The sequence below is a fragment of the Phoenix dactylifera genome, chromosome 17 (genome assembly GCF_009389715.1).
Source record: "Phoenix dactylifera cultivar Barhee BC4 chromosome 17, palm_55x_up_171113_PBpolish2nd_filt_p, whole genome shotgun sequence".
Lineage (NCBI taxonomy): Eukaryota > Viridiplantae > Streptophyta > Magnoliopsida > Arecales > Arecaceae > Phoenix > Phoenix dactylifera.
Window position 1 is genome coordinate 1,585,481 of NC_052408.1, and position 10,918 is coordinate 1,596,398.

The following is a 10,918-nucleotide window of genomic DNA, read 5'->3' on the forward strand; positions in this document are numbered from 1 at the left end:
GGTCAGAAAACATACATGGAGGAAAAGCTATAGACCGCCTGAAAAAGCCTCATCAACGCCATTCCGGTCACACATGAGCAATCAAGAGAGGAAAAGTTAGTGCTTTGTTTCCTACACAAAGCACAAGCTGCCCTGGTTTCCTAGTGCTTTCACACAGTGCTATGCTATCTTCCACAGGCAAAGCTGGAGGACAGAAATCAGATCTCTCAAAACAGGCCACTTATCGACCACGCCAAATCAGCAGCGGCAGCAATTGCACAAGGAAATTTTAAACACGCATACATCATTCGTAACAGAACCTTTTTTTCCCAAGAAAAAAAATTGAAAAGGTTTCAGTCAGCAGAAGAAGGGCATGGGAGAAGGAAGACCTTGTGCATACTTCCTGTGTCTGTCAGATGACTCAGATCTTTAGCCCTTAACCATGTTTCTTTCCCCATGTCTGATGCATAATATGATATAATTTACATGCTGCTACTCTCCCAACCCAACAACAAAAGAATATCTCAAGGACGGTAGACAGATTATAAGATGCTTTACAAGGGAAGATATACCAGCCCTCGGGCGGTATGGCATCGGGCTGAGATTCAAAAAGAGATCACCTCTGAAGCTGGAGAGCTACTGGTTTTCAGGCAAGTCTGCTCGATTCCCTAGCCTTCTTGCTGTTCTGCTCCCAAGTCACCTAGGAGGAGCTTCAGATGCCTGATTAGTAGTCAATGCGGAATTGGAGATTGACGGATGAGCTCCATTGTCCTGAGGTGGCGGCGCACCCCATTTTGGCTCAGCGTCTGATGGCTCGACCACATGAACTGCACCATCGCTCATTCCCAGTGCAAACTGGTTGGGTTCTGATGGGTGGGCAGCAATCACCATAGGATAAACAGTTCCAGCACTGGCGGAAACGTCTAGACTAATGAGCTTCCGAAAATTGGAGAACCAAAAATATTTTTTTTTATAAAAAAAAGCAATATTGAAAACGAAAATATCTGGCAGGGTAAAATATACCACTTATTTCTTACAAGTGAAGATTTAACTAAGAAAAAGGAAATATCTAATGAATTGCATAGCTCTGGATACGCGTACCAATAAGTTTAGAATGATGCTGTGAAAAGAGCACCGCCTGAGTTATCCAGTTTCCACATCTCCAACTAAAGCTAATAAAGGCAGGGTATCCAAGCATCATCGGACCACATAAAGTGGAATACTTAGGACCAAGTTTGGATTCGGGTTGAAATTTTTCAAGTTTGTGTTTTTATCATGTCATCATTAGAAGTTGCATAAACAGAAGCAAGAAATGATATGCATGCAAAATGACATCTTTATTGGACAGACTCGCAAATTTTTGCTTAAAGTGACATATTCAAAATACATATTATTAAATATCTTGATGTGCTGCCTATATTACCATGGTTTTATCTGATTGTATGGTAATTCAACACAACAATCACATGATTCGTGGATTTTTATTGCATACTGATAATTGAATTTTAGCTTCAGTCTTTACATTTAAGAATACTGGCATACCTGGTAATGGATGGTGATATGTAGGCAGACGGTGCAATCCTGCAACAAAGCCTCAGGCCATCTACTTCAAAAACGCCAACTGCACCATCACAGAATCCGGCGTACACGAACAAACTATCACAAGAGTATATCGCACTTGAAATTGGTGCTGGTAATGCATCCCTTGGAAACCACTGCTTGCAGGGAAAAAGGAAAAAAGTAAGCTGATTCAACCTGAAATAGGCATAATCTCAGAAAGTGGGAAATTATGCAACGCTGACTCATAATACAGATTATAGATTTTGAACGAATCCACCATTAAGCCTTATGTGGAAGGAATAGTGCATAATGAATTAGTAGACAAAACAATGGCTAATTATTGTAACTGGAATTACAGGTTTCTTACCAGTGAAGAAAACCTCTCATATTTCTTGGTCTTCCATGTGAGCAAGTTAATAAAGAAACAGAGTGTGAAAAGGGAAAAAATAATGGAAAAAACATAATTAATGATGAGCTACTCCTTAGATGGCTCAAACATTCTTCTTTCATTGTTTTAGTGTAATAAACACTAGAGACCAAATCATGAAATCCAGAAAATACGATTCAATTTGAATACAACTAATCAAAGGTGGATGACAGAATATACAAATGGCTAGCTGGAAATAGGAAGAGCTTGCAAATATGAGAGCAGATATCCTTTATTGATACAAAACTGCAATATCTATAAAAAAATACTAACCGAGCGCAAGCATTCAAGCTTGCTGTCGTAGATGGCCAGTTGGCTTTCATGAACAACCAAAAGATGTGCCTGATCATTATGAAACTGAACTTTGGTATCCCCAACTAACGGGGATGCACGACTAGCTGGTGCCTGAATAAATCTTGATTTCTTCTTCTCCCATCCATCTATACTCCACACACACAGCTGCAAGTCAATCAGATAAATAGAAGTCACTCAAAGTTGAGGGCAGTCAAAGGATAGAGTGATATCCATAACACACCTAAGGAAGATGCAGAGAAAAGCTATTAATAATCCTGTGTCCAAAAAGAAACCAATTTGCCTAGCTAATAAGACATCATTTCTATACTGGCTTTTAGGAGTTAATGACAACTGCAGAATTGGTGATATCAACAAAAAATGTCATAACAGGATTTTCCAGAAACCAAAGGTCTGATCATAAGCTACGTTTGCATCTTTCGAAGTCTGATCCACAAAATGCTAAAACATTGTATACCTGTGCATCGGCTCCTGAAGAGACAAGGACATTTAGTAACTGGGAAAATGCTAGGCCAGTGATCTTCTTCTGGTGACCCTTGAGCTTGGTTTTCACCTGCAGGTGTGCAATAAATGTTGTGTAACATTGAGATAGCCAGCACAAATACAGATAAAAAAGGACAATTTTAGATATTCTGATTAGCGCGTATGTCCTAAATATCAATATGCACATTTAGGAAGGTCTTCTGTTTTTTGTTGTGCTGACATGAATGGCATAACATTTCCATGTGACTTGAAAACCAAAATCATAATAAGATTTATCAACCAACCAAGAAACAAAAGGTTTTATAGGCACGTAGAAAGGCCCAGCTTCTGAAGTTCAAATTGTTAAAAGATGGCAAGGGGAAAATAAAAAGCTTGAAATAATAGCCAAATTGGATTTAGAAAAGTCATGAAATTTTGGATTTTTTGTTTTCGGTTGTGCTGACATGAATGGCACACATATCCATATAACTTGAAAACCAAAATCATAAAAAGATTTAAAAATTGACCTAGAAACAAAAAGATGTTATGGGCACATGGAAAGGCCCAGCTTCTGAAGTTCAAGTTGTTAAAAGATAGAGAGGGGAAAATGAAGAACTTGAAATAATAGTCAAATTGGATTTAGGGAAGTCATGAAAATTGTGAGCTGAGAGGATATGTGATGCTGTTGTAACCAATAATAAACGACTTTCTTTCTGAAAGCTCATGATGTCCAGAATCGCAATAGTAATGAATAATTCCCAGAATAAGAGCTTAGGATTGATTTTCAGCCTTATACACAAAATCAAAATGTCATATGATTACCTCATCAACTCGAACATTGTATATTTGAATAGTAGAATCTTCCATTCCTATGGCAATAATATTGTTGTCTTGAGGGTGGAATGCCAGGAAGGTGGCTGCAGGAGGGGGTGGCATGAAAGTTGTCATAACCTGTTAAGCATTTTACAGATTAGTTGTAAAGTTCCATTAAAAACAGGAAAGTCAGCTTTTATAGATGAAGAATAAATCAAGCTGTATCCAATGAGAAGGATGGTATTGTAAAAAGCCATGTACCTTGAACGTCATCATATTGAACAAAGAAACCTTCCCACCAGATGCAGACATAACATATGAGTCATTCTTTGACAAAGCAATACATGCATTTGCTTCTTCTGGGTTGCTATCATTGGTTTCATTGGTCATGAGAATTCCATTTGATGGTTGCCACAACTGAGGGACAACAGATGCAGTGGACTGAAGAGAAAAAAATGACCATTAGGAAACAGAGGTACAATAAATAGATTCACTTTAACACATACAAAAACACTAACCTTGCCAGATGGATTTCGTTCGGTGCGCTGCCATTTCCACAGCTTATGTATGGCATTGGATGCAAGAGCCAAGACAGCTAGCCCAGAGTTCGTATATAACAATCGCACAATCTGCAGATCAAAGGAACATTAGCTTGGGTTCTAAGAAGGCATAGTCATTTTTGTAAAAATATGTTATTATATAAGCGAGGGGGCAGACAGCAAGAGTTTTTCAAAGTTAAGCAAAAAAAAAAAGAAGAAGAAGTGTTGCATGAGTAAAGGCATCATGATTAATAGAAGGTCTTCCAAAAAATAAATAAATAAAACTCAAAATACACCAAAGTGTACATGTATATATATAGTTGTCATCAATTCTCATGAATTTTTATTTATCTCATACAGCATAGTAGGAGGAATTGCCTCTTTCTGTAGTATAGCTATGGATCCCCGCAGTTGTTTTAATATATAAGTGCAACCTTCAAAGGAATTGCTCTTCAAGTTACAAGAATTCAAACCAATTAATAACATAGTTTCAATTAATAATATATGCTAAACAAATTGAGAGTAATTGAAAGCAGTTAAAATTACGCAATACAAATGATTAACTTGTTCTTTAATATCTTAATTATGGTAGTCGAAGTCGAAGAGGTTGCAGCAATAAATTCGTCAGTTCAATCGACAGCATACCTTGCTAGTTGTTGTCATGGAGTCAGGCAACCTTAAGGTTTTAAGATGAGCAGAGTCCCCAATTTCAGCTAATTTCCAGCTTTTGATCTTGTCAGCATCATCTGAAATCCTTGGCTTAACATCAACCATCCGATTGTTTTCCATAGGAGCCTGCGAATTGTTCGACATTGTTACCTCACTGCTTCCTATACATGCACAGATGTTTATGCATGCCTATGCATATAAACACATATGTATGTACACGCATTGCGTGTTTTGTGTCTATGTGTGCAGGTGTGCATGTGCAGTGGAGGTTGCGCGTGCCTGAGCGAATCATAGAACACCAAAAGCTGTGGTTATGTAGTTAAATGCATGTTAGAAATAGGAATATTAAGTTCATTAGTGGCTCACCATGCTACCCATTGAGACAGCAGGTAAAACTCGATCAGGACGCTCAGGAGTGGCTGCTAATGGGCTAGAAACACTAGAAACAGCACCCAATGCATTGACAAGTGGAGGCTGCAGAAGGCAGAGACATTGTTACAGCATTAATACATTTAACTATATCTAAAAACTAATTCTGTATGGTGCCGAGTGGATAGAAAATGAAACCAGAGCCCAGCCCAGTACTTCTTGCCCATTGAAAATTGGAGGGAGGGAGGGAGGGAGGGAGAGAGAGAGAGAGAGAGAGAAAAGGGGGGGGGGGGGGGTGACGAGAGAGAGATGAACAAATTTCACTTTTTTTTTCAATGATTATTTCTTAAATGATAGTTTAACTAACTTCTCAGCCATAAATCAGACAAGCCAACAAGTATCTGTGTAGGTCCGGATCAATGTGACCCTCGAGCTTCACATCACAGTTGGCTCTTTGTAAAGCATTTTTAAACATAATATCCATCTATGGAAAATAAGTTGGCAGTATAGTACCTTCGTATTGATCTGTTGGGAAGGCCCTCGAGATCCCTCAAATGCCCTACTCTCAAGCATCCTTAGCAAGCGCTGCCCATCAGTGTTGGCTAAGATTTTAATACCGTTGTCGCTTGTTGTAACTGCAAGTAATGAACCTTCTCTGTTGAATCTTAGACGTGGGCTTGCCTGCATCAGAGAAGCAAGGAGACTTGTAAACTGTCCATTTTCAGTATGGCACAAATTAAAAGAAAATTTTCTCAGAGAAAATTCTACTAACAGGCAATCCACCATCAGCATCTGTGGTGGTTAGTATGCTGGTACTATCCATGTCCCAGAACTTAATCATAAATTCATCTCCAGCAGCCAGGAATCGGTTCCTAGTTGTGTCAAATTGGACGACACCTAATGAACGCTTTCTAAATCCAGAGTATGTCCTTTTAATAGCTCCTTCAGTCTCATTCCACTCAACTAAATGCGAATCACCATCTTTACTAGTTCCACAGGAAAAAAGCCTGCAAATAAATGTTGATGAAAATGTCATTCATCCACGGCAACATAATTTGACCAAGGTGTACTAGTAAGGCATAATCCTAGCTCAACCAAATTAAGAATTGAAGCACAGGCAAATGGGAGAAAAGAACACTTTTAGATTCCACAACTTGCAGAAGTAGTAATATGATTTCTGTGCATTAGTTGAATATTAAGTAGAATAACAATAGCATTCTATTCCTAGCAAGACGAGTATAGTAATCAATGTCAATGTATTAACAAATATCTGTAAAACAGACAATTTTTGACCTTGTTCCATCTGCACTATATGACATCGCTGTGCACCAATGCCCAGGCGCATCATAGTCAACTCTGGATCCCAAACAATCATATAGCCATGCTTTGATTTTCCCATCAACAGCAGTGGAGAAGATAAACTGCATGCAAGAGCTAGAATTAGAAGGATCGAAGAAAAGGTTGTCATTGAAGATAAAACCTTACTGAAAATTCTTAAGAGCTAATTCCGAGACACCATTGTCAAGGATAAATTAATAATTAATAAAACCAACTATAACATGCAGCAACACATAAAAACATTCAGAATTGTGAGATTCAAAATCAACCACGCAGAAATGAACTTCCAAGAGACAAGAAAAAGAACCTGGATAGACTCCTTATAATGAGGGCATACAGAGTACACAGGAGCTTCATGCCCTTCAAACATGTATTGCCTCTGTCCTGTTGCAGCATCCCACACCTGTGATTCATGTAAGCATTGTAAGAAAATTTCTTTCCACGATATTTTCAAAAATCCATGCAAGTCCCCTGCCTGATTCTGACCTTAATTGTCTTGTCATCACCGCACGTGATAATCGACAAACTCTTGTTGGGATGGGAAAAGGCAATGTCATTAACACCGCCTAAATGAGCATCAATCTAGACAAATATGCAACAAGTCAGAAGCCGATATGTGGCTGCTTTGCCAAAATTGCACCCTTCGACTCACCTCCAATTGTTGTCTCAGCTCTCCATTTGGAATAAAAGCATATGTCTGAACAATATGTTTCGAAAATGCAACACCTACAAAAAATAACAAAGCATTAGAATAATACTAAGAGAAAAATCAAGCATAAAACAAGCTCGCAAAGTTTGGAGGCATAAAAGGCATAAATAAAAGAGAAATATCACCCAATAGAGAAGTAATTTGCTTTCACTGTACCAAGAATAGCTCCATCAGGACTCCACAAGCACCGATTGACAGATATTGTAGCATCTTTCATTAATGCTGCCTGGAAATTGAATTGGGTTTAATGTAAGATGGGCAGGAAAAGTGTAGTCTGAAAGCACAATTGGACACATATCATTTGATAAAGCAACTGCAATTCGTTCTAAGTTTGAGAGAGCACCTGTAATGGCAAAGAACAAGATGAGACATCCCAAACCTTAAATGTCTTATGCGCGATCCTTTCTCGAGATCCAACTTCCCATATCCCAATGTCACCAACATTGGTTCCAACTATGATAAAAACCAGATACCATACAAATGAATCAAATGAAGGAAAATCGTTAACAGTAAATTTGTGATACTATACAGGTGCATCATGCAGACATGTACCTAAAAGAAATGTTTGTTGAACTGGATGGAAATCCAAGCTCATGACATTCGAACCCTGATTAAGGGTCCGCACCACAGTTCTGGGAAGATCATCTTGAGAATAAATATTAGGTGGATGAGATGCACCAGCGAATGAGACCTAAAAATCATTTTGTTATTATGGCATAAGAAACTAAATAAGTCCAAATTTAAAGAAGGCCAGGCTATAACCAAGAACATGTTAGGAAAATTCCAAGGAATGATATTTTATTCCGTGCCTCATCTGATGGGCCAGTACGCATTCTCTTGAAGTGTTCAGAGTCTGCAGTTTGATAATCCATACCAGGAGTACTTGTGGGAGTCCTTGGGTGCTTCAAAAATGCAGCTGCAAAGCATATCATAGCCTCAGTTAAGCCATAATCAATCAAGTCAATGATGAACAGGGACAACTAAAAGAGGCTCACCTGTACCCGAAGGCTGCACCAACCCTGGGGGTCCTTGCGCCACAGCAGCATGTGGTAAAGATTGGTTAGCGTTCGTCATCCACCCTGCAATGGCGCTTGCAGATGGAGAAACAACTGGTTGGAATGGCTGCACCAAGTGCTATGACATTAATCAATGACCTGGAATGATAAGAAAGGTTCAGAAAACTGGTAATGCAGTCCACTTACACTATGAGCACCAATTGGAGGAAATGCCCCAGACTTAGGAATTGGCCCTACAAGGGGGCCATTGTTAGGGGGAGGAGCACGGGCTCCATTGGTAGGAGCAGCACATGAGTGATCAGCAAAAAGTGTCTTGATATCAGGGTTGGGGCGTGGATTCTTACAAAGTTGATGCTGCCAGTTCAGACTGAAAACAAGAGCATAAATGAGTCAGATGTGCAACAGGGCTAAACAAGAAAACTTATTTACATGAAACAGGGATAAATGATTAGTTATCCCACATTTCTATCATGCTCCCAGATTTAGATATTAATCTACTAAAATGCTCGTATGTCTTGATGTATGTCTTATGGTAAGAAGTTAACTCAATGCACACAGGTTAATGCACATGTGCTTTTAAGGAAAGAAGGTCCTAGCATGACCCCGCTGAAAGCATTTATTCTATTCTCTAATTCCACTAAATGTGGTAATGGTTGGTTATTTAATCTACTTATCACCAGGCAATACCAAAACTAGTTACAGCGAACATATGGAAAGGAATAATGGTGCTAAATAAAACAAAATTATACCTCTGGTTGATCAGTGTACGCAGCCTAGAAGCTTTAAAGGGTGGGAAAGTAAGCTTATCACGAAATAAAGGATTTGCTTCAATCAGCTTCTTAAGCTCCATGAGCATTATGTTTCGGGCAGATTTTGTATCTCCATACTTAGAAAGCTGCTCATTCTGCCTGCATACGCGAAAATATAGTAAATACCACATTATGAAAAGAAATAAAAAACATATCTGGGAAGAAGAAAACAGCCCAGAAGGGATACCGGAAATTCTCCAAGGTGAGCAATTGAGTGATCTCCTTGAAAAGTTCTTCATTGAAAGAAGCAAAAACCTTGAGGTCCTTCACAAGTATCTCGACAGCTTTCGCCCTGTCATGCCTGAAAGGAAACAGAACAACCAATTCAAGGAACCCGGACATACTTAGGAAGCTTCACAGAAACCAAAATCCCACCTATCAAGTGCTTCAAGGTACTTCTGCTTCCTAATCTCGAAGAAGATCTTCATGGAGTAGCGATTGTCCTCGACCTTTGTGAATCCACCAAGATACCGTTCAACTTCATCCCATTCCCCTGCCTGGACTTGATCCTCAAAGTATTTCATATTGAAGTAAAAGCCCGACTCTTGCTCCAACCTAGGATCCAAGAAGACCAGTTGTGTAAGAGAGCAGAACGGTAAATGTATGAGCTTTAGATGAAACAACCGAAGAAAAAGAAGGCGACTTACTTATGAACAGTTTCTTTGAACTTCTCCTCGTCCAAGAACTGCAGAATCAGGAAAACTAGTTCCCTGCTCAACGACGACATGGTTCCCGGAATCCCTAAACGCTCCAGCGCAAAGATCTGGTATCTAAATCTAAAGAGAAAAAAGACAAGACAAAACACCAGCAGTCCTCCAAACCACAGAAGCCCTTCCTAATCACTTCCAAAGGAAGTGTTTTTTTTTTTTAACTTTCTCTATCGTACCAAAATCTTCAGAAAACTTCTTCTTCACCTACACCACCATGTTATAAAGCTTTAACCAGGAAAACCGAGCTCCCAGTTCTCAAAGACAAAAGTTACAGTCGCACACAGTAAATAATAAGTAGAACACTTCAACGAACATTAAAAAAAAATCATATTTTTCTCCCGAAATCCTCCCCAACACCTCATAAACTGCAAAGATCTCAGCCGAAACCTGGAAACCCCCTAACTCAGAGAATAGGTACCCTCAACAAACCTTCCCCACGTTCTCCACCCAGCTTTAAACACATAATCGAAACCCCTAAAAATTCCTCCATCCACCACCGGAAACCAAAAATCCACCGAGAAAACGCAAAAAGGAAGGAGAAAACCCTTACAAGAAAGCTATTAAAACCGACAGAGAGCTCGTCCCAGCGATATACGGCCGATCTGGTGCCGGAGAAACGTCGTGTCTCCAAATCCCCCCAGACAAACCCTCGATCTGGAACCCGATCCCTTGAGAAACCGAGAAAAAGCGAATATTTCCACACAAGAAGCAGATAAACTCAGAGATGGATCCCTCGATCGACTTCTAGGGTTTCGAGGAAAGAGAAACCCTCTGTTCTCTTCTCGCCTCCGATTCTCCCTCTCTCTCTCTCTCTCTCGCTCACCAGCCGCCGTGCTCGCTTCTTCTCTCCACTGCCCTCTCTCTCTCGCCTTTTATAGCCCCGACTCGCCTCGATCGGCTCGCTCCATCTTTCCTTTCCCCATTTTATAGTGCGGAAACCCTGGCAATTAGGTCGCGACCGGGATCCCATCACAGCACCTAGTTTTGCCCCAAATTACCATCCTGCCAGCCCCTCGTGGCGTCGCTATCCGGCTTCCTGTACGGCCAGGTAGGGGCATTGCGGTAAAAATTGAGGAACCGCTCGTCACGTCGCGAGGGGCAATCCGGGAAGAGAAAGTCCTTGTCGGTTTCGAGGAGGCCCTCCAGGGCAAATAGTCATTTCACCCGAAAGGTAAAGGTATCCGCGGCTCCCGAGGGCTCCCCAGG

At 40.2% G+C, this 10,918-nt stretch overlaps 1 protein-coding gene across 1 annotated transcript; it reads right to left on the reverse strand.

The window, feature by feature from the left end:
• Positions 1-206: 206 nt before the first annotated feature.
• On the reverse strand, positions 207-10,561 carry LOC103698154 (protein TOPLESS-RELATED PROTEIN 2). The gene is made up of 25 exons (XM_039114700.1): positions 9,650-10,561; positions 9,378-9,557; positions 9,190-9,303; positions 8,943-9,101; positions 8,380-8,560; positions 8,173-8,299; positions 7,987-8,093; positions 7,730-7,868; positions 7,521-7,630; positions 7,334-7,403; positions 7,121-7,194; positions 6,955-7,050; positions 6,776-6,871; positions 6,424-6,551; positions 5,903-6,137; positions 5,644-5,811; positions 5,128-5,235; positions 4,738-4,887; positions 4,072-4,182; positions 3,815-3,994; positions 3,563-3,691; positions 2,736-2,831; positions 2,240-2,425; positions 1,522-1,694; positions 207-889 (listed from the first exon to the last, which is right to left on the reverse strand). The coding sequence occupies exons 1-25, from the start codon at positions 9,727-9,729 to the stop codon at positions 676-678; spliced, it is 3,411 nt and encodes a 1,136-aa protein (XP_038970628.1). The 5' UTR covers positions 9,730-10,561; the 3' UTR covers positions 207-675.
• Positions 10,562-10,918: the final 357 nt, after the last annotated feature.